The sequence below is a fragment of the Aplidium turbinatum genome, chromosome 3, assembly GCF_918807975.1.
Source record: "Aplidium turbinatum chromosome 3, kaAplTurb1.1, whole genome shotgun sequence".
In the NCBI taxonomy this organism is placed as follows: Eukaryota; Metazoa; Chordata; class Ascidiacea; order Aplousobranchia; family Polyclinidae; genus Aplidium; species Aplidium turbinatum.
The window spans coordinates 23,897,724-23,913,532 of NC_137474.1; the positions used below are offsets into that span (position 1 = coordinate 23,897,724).

Genomic DNA, 15,809 nt, shown 5'->3' on the forward strand with positions numbered 1-15,809 from the left:
CTGAAAGACTAGGCTCCATCGACTGCACATTTGCCCAAAATTGAGTCAAAGAAGCCTTTTTAAACTTGTCTTTCCACATCTGTCGGCTTTGCAATTCAAGCAACTGTTCAGCAATACAGTCCATATCTGAGTGAAGTTCTAGCGCTGACACCTGAAAAGGATTCCGAACCCAATTAAAGATCCTGCAATAATTGTTGGAAGGAATATAACGATCCAATTCAGAAAAAAATGTGTTGAGGTGCTCAAGAAAGATGGGAAGAATGACGCCCAAATTGATATCTTTCTCTTCCACAAATAAGTTCAATCCTGGGAAAGCAGCTAACCTCCCACTTTTCATTCAATGCATCCACATTCCACAGCTTTATTTTATGTTTGAATGCATCAATACTTTCCAAAACATCAAAACATAGTTTCTCTTTTCCTTACATAGAACTATTCAGTTGGTTTACATGGCTGAAAACATCGGCCAAAAATAGCAACTTTGCAATCCATTCATCATCACGAAAGCGATCAGCAAGTTCATGATTTTGCTCTTTTAAAAAAGCATGGGTTTCCTCTTTAAGAGTAGCCACTCTCTCAAGCACCTTTCCTCGTGACAACCAACGAACAGTTGAAAGGAACATAAGCCCACTGAGTTCCGCTCCCATTTCATCACACAAAGCACGAAATAAGCGAGTGTTCAAAGGACGAGATTTAATATAATTCACCACAGATACAACCTCTTTGAAAACTATGGCAAGATTTTCTTGTATTTCTTTTGTTACCAAATTTTCTCTGTGGAGAAGACAATGAACAACCGAAATGTTATTGTTTTTCTTTTTCACAAAACTCATGAAGCCTTTCTTACTTCCCATCATGGCTGGAGCACCATCAGCACAAACAGACACGCAATTAGACCACTCAAGCTGATGTTCTTCAAAGAAGTAATCCACTTTCTTGAATATTTCTTCTCCTGTGGTATTTTTAGCAAGTGGACGGCAAAACAGAAACTGCTCAACGAAATCATTTGTGTCAAAATATCGCACAAACACCATGAGCTGTGCATCACTTCCGATATCGGTTGTCTCATCCAGTTGCAAACTAAATCTTTCACAGCATCTTATGGCAGCGATTGTTTGTTGCAGAACATTTCTTGAGAGTTCTTCGATACGCCGCTTCATGGTGTCGTTTGACAAAGGAACCATTTCCAGTTTGTTAGCAACAGCATCACCACACATTATCCTGGCCATTTCAACAGATGCTGGTTTAATCAAATTTTCTCCAGCTGTGTGAGGTGCTTTTGCACAAGCGATTTTCCATGCAACCGCAAAAGAAGCACGCACTGCATGACTGTGAGAATATACTATTCCTCCCCAAGCAGTTGGGCGATCAATGCGACTTCGCTTCACCTGATGCTCTTTTTCTTTAAATACCGTACTTCAAGAGATTTGTTAAGTTAACAACATTTCCATGGTTTGATTCTAGGTGCCGACAAAGTTTTGTGTCCTTTAAAGAGCTGTGAGCTAAGACTGTTAAGCACAACACACACTGCGGCCTCACTTCGCCATTCACTTCAATCAAAGTAAATCCAAGCTTCAAGTATTCATCATTATATGCAAAAACTTGTTTTCTTTTAGCCATTTTAAGTAATTCTGTCTGAGACTAATCTATCTAATCTAATCTAATCAGGCATCTAATCTAAAACTGACTGTGTTCTCACCGGTAAAACACAGTCAGTTTTAGAATTTTAGCCCATTTATTACGACATCACAAAGATAAAGTTGGTGAAATAGGAGCATTTTACGTTTTATTTGTAATGCAATATGAACTGACTACTAGCAAAAGCAACTGTGCTCGCGAACTCAAAACGGCAATGCCAATTAGGCTACGGTATCCAATAATTAAAAAAAAAAATTCAAAAAATTGCCGAATAGGGAACTCGTCGAAAAGGACTCTCGCCGAATAGGGCACACGCCGAATCGGACTAGCCGAATCGGACTCGCCGAATCGGACTCGCCAAATCGGACTCGCCGAAACAGGCCATTCCGACAAATTCTACAGGCAAATCCTAAACCACCGAGCAAAAACCTGGATATAACAAACAAAATAGTCATCCATACTGACAGCATTTTTTTAAATAAGTTCCATAAAGTTTCAAACAAGGATAAATAGCTTTTATTCTATTTCGTGCTTATTTTTGTCCCTTTTCTAAAGTGAGTTATTGCCTAGCTTTTATACTTTTATGTGAATTCCAAATGTATAACATTTGTGCACTCTCTTTTGGGGTTGTATTCCAGATAACATTTTTTGTACTGTAAACAAACCGTCTGGATAGATTTCTTTTAATTTTGAAGGTTACATCTTCATAGAATTAGCTTTTGATCCGTTTTAGAAAATGTGCTTTTTTGCTTCAATGCAAAAGTTCTAGAATAGGAGTTTTTGTGGCATATAGTAGTGAGAACAGTGTCAATACTACAAGGTGTTATTTCAGTCATGATCTTATTCAAATGTTACCAATTAGAAGACGCTGATATACAATGATTAAAGCACCAAAGACACTACTGTGCAGTATACTATTAGTTGCTGATATAACAATGTATAATATATGTTATTCAAGAGGTGGTAGCTACTTAAAAGCCCTAGTTAAATTAAAGTGTGTCACGCAGACGCAGAGCCTTCTAATCACGACACACATATTGCAAAGCAGTAGATGCGCAAGCGAAAACGACGCAAATAATGCAATATGGAAAGGCGATCAAGCACAGTGCATCCTAAAGGTTATGAAAGTAGGCAAGGAAAGAACTATAAGCCTGCGGTATTATGCAGATTCTAGAATTTTAAAACAAAGCAAGAATGAGCTACATCAGAAAATGTGGAACGTGGAGATATGAGCTTATTGAATTTCCTATGGAAATTATATGTGCTTTAAGGAAAAGCTAATAATACCTGACCACTAACTTCAAAATAGCAAAAAGTGACTGAATAACTCATTCTTGCAATACACTTCACGGTTGCTGTTAATTGCCATCAGTCATAGTTGTGCGATATCAACAAAATGCACAAACCCAGGAACGCAGCCACAAGGGGACGCCATCGCTCCTCCAATAAAATTATCTGCTCCTTAGTAGTTTCAATACAGTTCTTTTACAACATTTTAATACATTTGTAATTCATATTGAATGACACTTGCTCCTCTAACAATTGCATTTTGCACCCAAAAATTTTCTTTCTACAGTAGCTACGTCACTGCAAAAACAAAAGTCAAACTTCTGCCACATTTTTTTCATGAATCTCAAAAAACATATTATACCATCTGTAGTGTACTCAAATATAAATTAACCTCATGCTGTGTATAAGACCTATAGGTCGACCCCTACTTTATCACTGAAAAGCGGTGCTATTTTTATTCTTTCGTGTATAAGTCGAGTAGCTTATTCCCAGCACTGCCATTGGGTGGGTCATCTAACCATTGGCATTGACATACAATGAGCACTATGAGTCTATGACATACTAGAACACCAACAGCCGATAAATAAAAAGCACAAAACAGGAACATCACAGTTGGCTACTGGTAAAGATGAACTGGAATAGTCGCCGTCGTTAAATCAATGCAATAAAGGTTTGGTTTACTGACTGGTTCTTGTAATCAACACATGTTAAAATTTGTGTAAAATTTTTTTGTGCTTTCTTTATTTGATCACTTCAACAAGTCAACAGAAAAGATTCAATTGATATTAGACTCATTCTCAGCTAGCAAAAGTTGACGGTTTTGCATTGTTTCAATGTCGAACAAAGTTGACTTTTGCTAGATGTGTAAGAATTGAAGTACAGTAGAACTTGGATAACTCGTCACTCTAGGGGGAACAGAAAAAGTGATGACTTACGCGAACTGACGACCAATGCAAACAGCCAAATTTTGCCATTTTTTCGTGTTGCATTAATTTCATGGTGCTCCACGACCTAATTAAATGCGATAGTGGTATTCTCCTTTTTGAGGTGCTATTCTTACCAGATTCATAATCCGCAATAATTTTTTCTGAATTTTTTAGGAGGGTGTTCAACGTCTTCCTTGGTAGGTCTTGTTCTTCAGAAAATTTAGTCTTGTTCCTAATTTCGCCTTCTTTGAATTTTGTTACAATTTCATACTTAGCTTGTAAGTTTAAGCACTTTACCTTTCTCTTCGTCATCCTGCGTTGCTGCAACTTTTGTTTACACGAAACGGTATTGTCGCAAATGAATCACGCACGTGGTGAACAGCGCTTCTCTTATCGGCAACAGAGCACGTGCGCGGTGCTCGCACACCCGCAATCGACCAGACCTACATACTCCACGCATGTGCGTCTGGCTCGATAGAGTGTGTGCGTGCACACGTCTTAGCGCAGTAATTTCTTCTCGAAAGAGTCTGTAAATGCCACGCCAGCATCTGGGTGGATGACAACTTAGACGAATTTTACGTCCCAGGGGAAGAAAAACAGTGACGACTTAATCGAATTGACGAATTATGCGATGACCACTTAACCGAACTTGATTGTGTAGAAAAGATAGGCTTTCTGCCGGGACCTGGCAATCATTGACGACTTGGGCAAACTGACGAGTTTTCCGAAGACGAGTTATCCAAGTTCTACTGTAATTCCATTAATTTACACATGAAAATTAGCATATGGCTTCTCTATCTGCATGTTGTATGCTTAATAAGACCAAAAGCGAAGGGTAAGAAGTCCTGCACCCAAATGGAGACAAATTCTTTGTCTCATGTTCAACGTGTTCAAGTCAACTCCTTTTTTTTGAGATGAAAATCATTTCTTTAAAATCTTGATCTATATAATATATGAGTATATACAGCAATTACCAAACCTACATAGCAGAAGATAAAAAAACTAATTTTTAAGTTTGTGTCAACAGCTCAAAAAATGAGGTCAAAGTTCAGAACTTAAAAACCTGTTAAAAATAATTAATTAATGTTATTTTTCTTCAAGAACTAGTAGCTATTTAAACAAAAGATTTGGATTCCTTAACTCTGAAAATATCCAAAAACCAATCTTTCTGAACCTGTGAATTTGCAATGGTAATAAGTAAAAAATGACTAGTCACACAACACAACAAATCTCAACGGGTGGCAACAATGTCGTCCCCTGCCGATGTCGTACCCCCGATGTCGTCCCCTCATACATCGGGACACGCAAGCATTTACGCAGCCAAAAAAAGCTTCATATGCGACGGGTTGTTGAATTTCAGGTTGAGCGTCAATGCCCATGTGGTCCCCGATGAGTGATTATGAATAACGTTGTCGAATAGACTTCATGTGCGGCTGTTGCATTTCAGCTCGAGCGTCAATGCGTGTGTCGTTCCCAGTGAGTGATTATGAATAACGCTGCCGAAAAGACTTGATATTCGCTGGGAATACGCTTTTTTGCTGAAGCTTAGGCTACAAAAGCAGAATTGCGAAAGTAGGCTATTAGGCTACATTTTCAATATTTATTGTGGTGTTTGTTACGTTATTCTTTCAGTTTGGTACAACTTGTGGAATTAGTTGATGAACAAGCAAAATAAACAATCAATTTGGTAAACCACCTAGAACTCGAAACTGAAGACGGCCATCGCCGATTACCCTACAAAAACCGACATTTTGTCGGCCAGGTCTCGCCGTTCCGTCGGCCGCATTAGTCTGCCATGAAGTTCCGAGAGAAAATTTACGCAGGCGGCCTTGTGAATAAAGTACTTTGCCATTTATAATCACAAAGGATTAGAAAGCTGTCAATGCCCCGATAAATCACAATACACACTGTTCAGTGTCCAGCTTGAATTGTTAACATTATTGATTGACCAAGCAGCCGATGTCTGATGATAAGCAGGATGCAAGTGACATCACAATACACTTTATTGATGCGCGTCGAAGTTCCGATGGTCGCCATATGCTTGGCCGCAGAACAGGGTGCTTCAGTGGGACATGTACATTTTGCTGCCGGAAAAAATTGTTTCGAGGCCTGCTGCTACCATTTTTAAAAGTCTCTGATTCTATTCGATTACATTTAAAAAATAAAAAGTAATTTCTAGGCTAGTTGTTTTTTTCCAGATATTCGCTAAAAAAAAGAAAAGGTGGCAAAAATTTTGTTTCAACTTGAAAAAGTTTGTTTCAAACAACCCTAATTTCTACCTACATTCAAATAGATAAAAAAAATGAACATCTGGCAACACTTCTTTCAAGAGACGACATCGACGTGGGACGGCATCGAGGAGACGACATGTTCAGGGGACAACATCGGTGGCATCCAATCTCAACCTAGCGACCAATTTTTTACATGGTCACATTTTAAGGACCACTCAAGAAATCAATTTTTTTTTTTTTTGTAAAGACGATTTTTTCTATGAATTTGATGTGGAATGACTCATAAATCTTTCCTGCTTTGGTACCCTAAAACTGCAATGAAGTCAAGTTAGCATGCTTGGATCTAGCTTAACTTCACATGTGCAAAATCTTCGTAAATGTTACGAATGGTCTTGACCATTTGTGAATAGCCACCAACAAAATCTCCTTTTTACAAAGATTATTCAAAATTTTGACTTACAAAATAGTTCTTGTATGAATTAAAAAAACTATTAGTATGAAGAAAAATATCTCTGTAGGAATATTCTTAAGTTTTGTTTGTAGCGAAAACCATAGTATATATACCAAATTGCAGTGCTAACTACTGATATATAGCCTACGCCTACTACATAATTTTTCATTCAGGCACGTTTTAAACCTTTCAAGGTTTTGCCACCTTTTCCCGTTCGTTAACGTGCTGGTAGGTTTATATCGATTTTTGTAGTTAGTATCTTTTTCGTCCCGGACGCGTTAATGACGAAAAATAAAATGATTGAATGATTGATTGATAGAATTGCGAATATTCGTGTTCGTATGAAAAGCATAGTATGCGGCACCAGTTAATACTAAAGACCTTTTGAAAATGGTGGGAAACTTCATTCCTGTTTGGCACTCAGCAGAGAAATGGCTTAAGAGACAAGAGTATTAGTGTTTTTTCCCCATGTCATTTGCAACCACAGAGCATTTTGCTCTTGTTGTTAGAGGATAAGTTCAGACAACTTCCGATATAGCACATGACTAGGGAACTGTGTTCTGAAAGCTAGTGCATACCGCTATTACCACAGCAAACTAGCAGCATCAAGCTAAAGCAGGTCGTTTTTATCTACATTTGTGAGGTGAAGAATGAATTGCGTTTGGACAATAAGGACATTAGTAACATTTCAACATTAGTAATGGGAAAAAACCCCAATTGCTAAATTAACAAACAGCAAGCAAAATCATCAGAATCATAACAGTGTATTTGTCATATAACACAAACATCAAAATAATAAAAAAATATGCTATAAACTGTTGTGTACCATATAACAAGAGGACTGCGAAAAGACCAGCTGGTCATCGAGTCAGCAGCCACTTCAGATTGAATGATGAAACAACATACACAATACATATCATACGGTATTGTATATAAACATTAAACATACGGTACACAAAAAATCAAGCATTTGCTGATACAGATACATGTTTCCATTGCATGAAAATAACACAGTGAAAGGTACAGTAGTTCCACTAGAATTGCTGCTCTCCACAAACCTGTCAGTGAAATTGAGATAAACACTAATGCTTTGTGGGTAGTAAATTATAATTCTCCATTCAAAAACCTCAAGATAAAAAATAAAAAGTAGCTTTACTTTGTACACCAACAGATGTCCTGGCTTAGTTCCAACCAACAGGGTTACGTCATCCCTAACTGCTTGTCTTTTGCTCGGTTGTTCTAAATTTGAACATGATAGTTAGTAATAGGCTAATTTGACTACAGATGTACATATCACTGTCGGCCAATTTTCAAGTATTGATATGGGCAAACTTGGTCAATACTACCACCAAACATCATCATCATCATGTTCCTTCCTCGCATTGAGGGTTGGATACAATACACCATTGTACATACGCGCCGACTTCCAGGGGGGCCGGGGGGCGGCGCCCCCCATAAATTTATGGTTGAGGGGCAACAAAAATGGTTATTACAAGTGGTGTTTCAAAGATAAAACACTTCGCGAAAGAGATTTAGATCATTTAAACAGACTTAAAGAATGCCGAAAGCGAAATATAGCCTACGTTGCTCTTGCCCGCAAAACAGCAGCTGATCGCATGGCTTTCTCATACGGTATGAAAATTTCAAAGTAGAAGGTAGAGTAACTTACGCTGCTGGAATAGTCACGTAACTATTCACTGCAATATTAAGTAAACCAGCTAAATTAGACGCGCAATTTTCAATGAGGTCTTCCCGCTGTGAGATCAATTAATTATGATTCAACAGAACACATTGTTTTTTTCACGATGTGTGAGAATTAAATCGAAAACCGATAAAAGAAACGGTGTTTAACTTGGTCACAGATATTGCTTGCATTAACAACGTCTCTTACCGCTATTATCACCTAACTAACCTGACCTCATTGTTTTATGCAGCCGCCAAGGTTTAACATCGACTTCCACGATCATGGAATGTTACGTAATTAGAACGATTATATATATCCTACACGCAAAAATAAAAAAAATCGATTTCTTAAAGCAGCTCTTTCTGTTTTGTCTTGTGAGCTTTGCATATTGCTCAACAAGTGCATAACGTTTAAAATTGATAGAAATCATTAGATTTGAAAATTAAGTTTGAGTCACTGCAAATAATCGTATTCAAAACTTTTAATTTCACCGACGCCATTGCACACTCAGTAATCTACGTTGGCAATGATTTTGCCACAGCAAAAATGTGTTCATTTTGAAAACTGCCGAGCTTGTCCCGTGTATAAGTTGAACCTGTCTTTTTAAAATGAAAATCACTTGTGAACATCTCGACCTATACTCGAGTATATACGGGATTCGATAAAAGACTATAAAAACTTTAGATAAAAAACATAAGAGAAAACACTTCGCCATTGTTAACGCTTTGAAGGTAAGTAATTAGCAAAACGAAGCTAATAAAACTCATAGCGGGTTTCCACTCTGCTTGAGATCATGATTTTTTTGCGTTTTATTTCGTAATATATAACTTCACTGTCTTGTTATTCACTCCCACGAAAAGGAAATGAATCGGCTTGTTTTCCAACTGTTCCAATTATGAGCTAACATAATCAAAATTGTTACTAGACGTAGGCTACTGCATGCGTAAAACTAATCGTTTCAAGCAGCAGTTCTAATAAATTCGGCTTGCGACCTAGGTTTCAATATAAACAAGACAGTAAGCTTAATCAATGACTATTTTAATTGAGCAAAATAGCATTATGGTTATGACGCATAGGCGCCGAGTTTTCAAAATAGCTGGGCGGGCGAACACATACTGTCACGTCATAAAGGTTATTTTGTGCGTTTTTCAAAAGGGTGATTTTGCTAGGTTGTTGGGCTAGCCTAGTTTTACATTTAAGTCTATGTCTCCTCTAACACGATTTGGAAACAAGTAATAAATATAATTGGTACGTAACAACGTCTGGTCCTGGTAATTCAGTTCCGCATATTTTTTGTGATTGGTATGTGCGGGTTGCGGGACGAAAACTGCAATACTGCACTAGTTCCATAATTACATTACTATTGTTGATACAACACGATAACACACACACAATACATCGGTGGGTTCATACGATAAGTCGCTCCTAGCGGGCGCGCAGATAAGAAACAAGATGCTGTAATGCAACGCAGAAGCGATTTTACGGCAATTCAGCTCCCGAGAAGCTCATAGTGGGGAAAAGAACAAAAGGTATAAAACACTTTTTTACAAACGGCGCTCCATAGCATAGTTAAACAAAAAATGTGTTTTTCCGAACAGTGCTTTCGGAGATAAACTGCGCAATTATCTTGTCTTTGTCAAGTACATCAACTTCTTCTTTGTGAGCGGTCATGATGCAGGCATAGTTGGTTAAGACGTTTCTGCGTCATGTTCGTTCGCAAGTAGGTTTTCACTCTTCGCAGTGTGCTAAAAGATCGCTCCGCCTCGCATGAAGTGCACGGCAAGGTCAAATACAGCTTGGCAAGTTTAGTGATGTTCGGATAAACTAGCTGCTTTTCTTCTTTGCTTAAATACGAACACAAATCGATTGATAACGTCGTTTGAGAGAAAATTACTCCTTTGAAGAACAATGCTACAGTTTTTACACCGATTTAACATCTGGCGATGTTAAAACGATGTAAAAGCAGTGGAAATTCAGGCCTTAAAACTCGTGTTTTTTTCCGGCAGCCATCGTGGCTTACCGAGAGCTCCTTCTCGGCGGCCAAATCTGCGTGCTTGGAGGCCAAAATACAATAACGATAGCACAAGAAAATAGCATTAAAGTTGCAACAATGTTAAAATGATCACTTAGCGTTGTTGAAGTCTGGGCGACGTCCTGCAATAGAATCGTTGTACCACGCATTAAAAGCTTTATCGGGATTGTAATCCGGTATTGCGGGACCATCTAACGACCCTAAATTGTTTTAACTGCTCGCAACTCAGTAAATTGTTTCAACTGCATACCGCCCTTCATAAAACCTGACCATTTATTCCGTTGTGATGTCACCATTGAGGGTGTGAAGTCACTAACCCACAGCGTTCTCAACTATGAAGACACGTGTTTTACCCAGGGATGTCAACTAACCTAGTTCTCCTTTTTAACAACGATTCAATGTCCGACAACATTGAATCGATATAAAAACGACAATCTTGCCAGCTGATGTAAATTAGCACTTCGGATTAACACTTCGTTAAAATAAACAACGGGAATTGCAAACAAGACTTACAGCGCTGGTGATCGCAGCTGGATATATTCAATACAACAGTAGTGACTAAGATGCGCTGACCTGATTCTGCGTCACTCTTTGATACTACATATTTTCGACATTTAATCCACGATCATTCTATTGCGAAATTAAATAATTGGCTAGAAGAAACCGGCGGCCAAACTTGGCCGACGGAGGAGGTAGCACTGGCGGTCATTCAAGCACTACTTAGCGGCCATGGCCGCCGGCTGCTTTAAGGCTTGAAATTGCTGTCAGACTTTTGCCGCGAATGAAGTTCCTCACAGGTTTGCGCAGACAAACAGCGCGGCTGGACAATTTTGCTCGTTTAACGGCGAATCAACGTTGTTTAACGTTGCATGAATGTAGCAATGGCAATAATTGACGAAAATTAATCGCTTAATTAGTAGGTCTAGTAGGGCCTATGATATGGCGACAAAACCCTGCGAATAAGGTAAGTAGGCTAGTATCAGAAGGTGGCAGATGGTTACAGAAATTTTGGGACTTAAAATTGCATTAATTTTTTTTTAACTCCTGAAATGTCCGGCGGGCGCGGCCCGCCCGCCCGGGACTCGGCGCCGGTGTTATGACGTCATCACCTTTCTCGCCCCCCAAGGTTTTTTGAAAAGTCGGCGCCTATGCCATTGTATCACCATTACTTATAAGATTTATCAAATGAAATTTGTTAAAACATTTAGGAATTATATACTGTGTATTTTTGATATTCAACGATGAGAAAAACATGTATTTTTTGAAGTAGTGACATCACTGTGATTTCGGAAACTACAAGTTGCACAGCTATAAAAATAGATCCTCTTTACATTGATTCAATGCCTCCAATTATTTTCGCTTGGTAGGCAATTTTAGGAAAAAATGACACAGTTAAGATGCCACAGCAAAATATACCACACAAAGAGAAAAGAGGAAAAAAACTGGCACAATGAGAATTACTTGCTGAAATTGGAGTTCAATTCAAGGAGACAGCTCATTGTTTTATGACTTTAATAAAAAAAAAAAGAATATTAAGCAGCAAAGAAACTCAATTAAAACAAAAAACTGCACAACTTGATGACAAACATTGTTTTGTGACTTGTCATCTGAGAAGTGACGCACCTAAAAATAGAGATCAAGGAGACCCCTCATTGTTTTGTGACTTTAAAGGGGACCTGAAATAAAGATTTAAAATTTTTTGGTGATTCTTTAGTGTTTAAGTATTATATTTTTCGAAAAAATTTTTTGATATATTATACCTTTTTGTTTGGGAGATATAACCAAATAAAAATCAGCCACCTGATGACGCTATGTGTATTGTGACATCATCGGCGGGCAGCCAAGTAAACAGCTTCACGCATTTGCCTTAGAAACGTCACATAGGTCATTGTATATTAAGTAATCAGAGGTGGGCACTCGCTACTTTTAAAGTAGTGCGCTACCCGCTACCGCTACTTGGGCCAAAGTAGTGTGCGCTACCGCTTCCTGCTACCAATTTATAAAAGTAGAGCGCTACCTGCTACCGCTACTCGGGCCAAAGTAGCGCGCGCTACCGCTACTTCTTCCGCTACTTTTGTCTAAAATGACACTAGGAAACACTCAAGTACCTAGTGACGCAAAAATGACCTTGAAAACGAATGTTATCATTCGTTTACCTGTCATTTTAACGTCGTTATAGAAAACACATTCTAAGGAAAATTTATTGTTACGCATCTTTCAAAAACACGAGCATTTCAAAATGAGAGTCACTAAGTCCTGCCCGCTTTTGCTTAAGCACATCTTTTCCAACAGAGAAAAGTCTCTCCACCGCAGCACTGGAAGGAATGGGGGTGTTGTATTTAATGAACAGATGTTTTAACTCGGTATTTGAAAAGCTCAAGGACTTGCTCTTGTCCGAAAAAAAGGCATCCACAATTGCTGCTTCCTTCTGCACCGACATTTCACAGGATGGTGCAAACACTCCAAAAAATACATCCTCGGAGTCATGACTGGTATTGGTGTCACTCTTCTCAGTATCAACCTGGCTTGATGTCTCCGCAACAGTCGAATTACATCTGTCTTGACTTTTTCTCGCAGTGCGTCAGCATCATCCGTGGAAACGTAGTGCAGAAATTTTAGCCATGACGTCTTGAAAGAGGGATGAAGAGATTTGAACCGGGGTTCAAAGTTTTGTCATTTGTCCCTATTTTAACATTTCAAAAGGATACCGTATGATACGGTACAGTGCCATGGTATATTGCAAGAAAAATACAATTTAATAATTACTCTATAGTCTGTTTATAAACTCGTGTGTCTGTATTAGGAATTATACTAACTGGTCCACATATACAAGTTGTGCGACTTTGTATTATATAAGGTAAAGGTGAGTCCCATACTTGAATCCAAGCATCGGGGGATGAGAAGATAAAGTTCTCATTATACTAAGCCTTTGGCACTAATGAGAGTAGGGTGACCAGTTCCTTTCTCTTGGCCGTCTTTACTTCAGCAACTACGCCCACCCAATATACACCCTGGGTAGAGGTGGGCGGTGTTTGTCAACAACCAGCATAAGCCGGGAGTCGAACCAGAATTGCACAATTAGAAAAAGCGAGCGCCTTACCCACTGCGCTATCCCACAGCTGCCACTTTGTATACTTGTGTTTAAAATTCAGAGACTAGATTTGACATTCAATAACAACTTTAGAAGACAGTAAATAAAGTTCATGTACAAATGTATTGTACATGATGTAAACTAATATACATAGTACATACATACAGGAATTATTGCGCAAGGGTCTTTCTACTACAGTTTGGATATCGCTGATGGCAATCGGCGACGACACGCAAAAGATACTGTTTTTGTTCTTCGTCACATGTGTGTAATGTGTTGTATTCCGTGATCAACGCCACTCTGCGCTCGGCAATGTCATTTACAACCTTCATTTAACTCACAATTGCTCTCGTTCTTTGATACGCGTCATTGGTCTCCCAGTTGTCTGGGTCTATCACCAAAAATGATGAAGACAAATTCAGAGCCTTAAAAAGTCGGTTTGTATTTGATGTAACAAAATCTTCCAAACTTTTGTCTGCAATTTCTTTGTGGCAAATTACAGCTTTTTTACTCGGCTCTACTTCTTTGTCACATGTCTTTATTGCAGTCAACATCTTCCGTTTAGTCAAACTTTAGTGTCTGTATTATAACTCACCTTTACCTTATAATTATATTATAACAATATATTTTACAGTTTGATTGTTAAACTACTTGTAAATATGTAAAATATATTGCAATAATGCTCAACCCTGCTGTATTGTTGTGTCTTGCCTGTCTTTATTTCACAATGTTATCTAAACTTTTTACATTGCAAAATACTGTACTAGCGTATCCTACTTGTTTAGCGATTTAAAACAAAGGCCTTTTGAAGACTTATTTAAAACTCACTTTCCAAGCCTTAAGCCTGTCTAAATCAAACAGGTCAACTAATGACAAAAACCAATCAATATTCATTCCAAAGCAAAAACATAGCTAACGCTGCGTCAAGAACCTTGCGGAAGACTTACTTTTCTTGCGATTGCGCGCTAGATAAAGACGAGCGATGAAACGAGACTACTAATGTCACTTTTCTCTTCTGATAGAAAAAGCTTTCTCGTCCGCGTACTCTATTGGTCTGTGGTAAAATAGCATTATGGTTATGACGTCCATACGCGCCGACTCCCGGGGGGGCCGAGGGGCGGCGCCCCCCGTAAATTTATGGTTGAGGGGCAACAAAAATAGCTATTACAAGTGGTGTTTCAAAGATAAAATACTTCACGAGAGATTTAGATCATTTAAACGGACTTAGAGAATGCCGAAAGCGACGCTATTGCCCGCAAAACAGCAGCTGATCACATGGCTTTCTCTGGAACGTGAATTACTACTGACATGCACACCGCACGCACGCTCACAGTCACACACTGCTTATCTTCCCGCGCGTGAGGAGCAGCTTCAAAGTCAAAACGCGTGGTAGCGAAAAAGCGAATGCGAGGTTGAATAATTAGTCTCATTTCACGAGATATCCAAACGTCCGTTAGATTTTTTGTGACTTCAAACATGAAATCGATTTTAGCAAACTTTATTGAGTTGCAACTACGACACACCGAACAATTACGTGAATACAGATTGGAAATCATACCGTATGGAAATTTCAAAGTAGAGCGTAGAGTAACTTACGCTGCTGGAATAGTCACGTAACTGTTCACTGCAGTATTACGTAAACCAGCTAAATTAGACGAGCTATTTTCAACGAGGTCTTCCCGCTGTGAGATCAATTATGATTCAACAGAACGCATTGTTTTGTTCGCAATGTGTGAGAATTATATCGAAAACCGATAAAAGAAAGGGTGTTTAATGGTCTTGGTCGCAGATATTGCTTGCATTAACGACGTCTCTTACCGCTATTATCACCTAGCCAACCTGACATCATTGTTTTATGCGGCCGCTAAGGTTTGACATCGACTTCAACGATCATGGAATGTTACGTAATAAGAACGATTATATCCTACACGCAAAAATAAAAAAATTGATCTCTAGAACAGCTCTTTTTGCTGTTTTGTCTCGTGAGCTTTGTATATTGCTCAACAAGTGAATAAAGTTTAGAATTGACAAGGAATCATTAAATTTGAAAATTAAGTTTGAATCTTTGCAAATAAACGTATTCAAAACTTTTACTTCGGCCGACGCCATTTCACACTTCGTAATCTACGTCGGCAATGATTTTGCCGCAGCAAAAATGCGTTAATTTTGAAAACTGCCGAGCTGGGGACAACAGCTTGTCCCGTGTATAAGTTGAACCTGTCTTTTTGAGGTGAAAATCACTTGCGATATACGGTATTCGATAAAAGACTGACTTTCGATAAAAAGCATAAGAGAAAACACTTCGCCGTTGTTAACGCTTTGAAGGTAAGTAATTAGCAAAACGTGCGATACGAGGTTAATAAAACTGATAGCGGGTTTCCACTCTGCTTGAGATCATGATTTTTTGCGTTTTATTTCGATAACTTCACTGTCTTGGTCGTTGTTATTCACTCGCACGAAAAGGAA

The 15,809-nt window shown here is 38.6% G+C and overlaps 1 protein-coding gene across 4 annotated transcripts in view; it reads right to left on the bottom strand.

The window, feature by feature from the left end:
- Positions 1–15,809, bottom strand: part of LOC145767516 (vam6/Vps39-like protein) — a 178,973-nt gene that overhangs the window by 156,091 nt on the left and 7,073 nt on the right. For all 4 annotated transcript variants that reach the window (XM_082579352.1, XM_082579353.1, XM_082579351.1 and 1 more), the window contains exon 2: positions 7,693–7,775. In XM_082579352.1, coding sequence (XP_082435478.1) covers positions 7,693–7,775 — 83 coding nt within the window. The remainder of the gene's footprint in view (positions 1–7,692; positions 7,776–15,809) is intronic.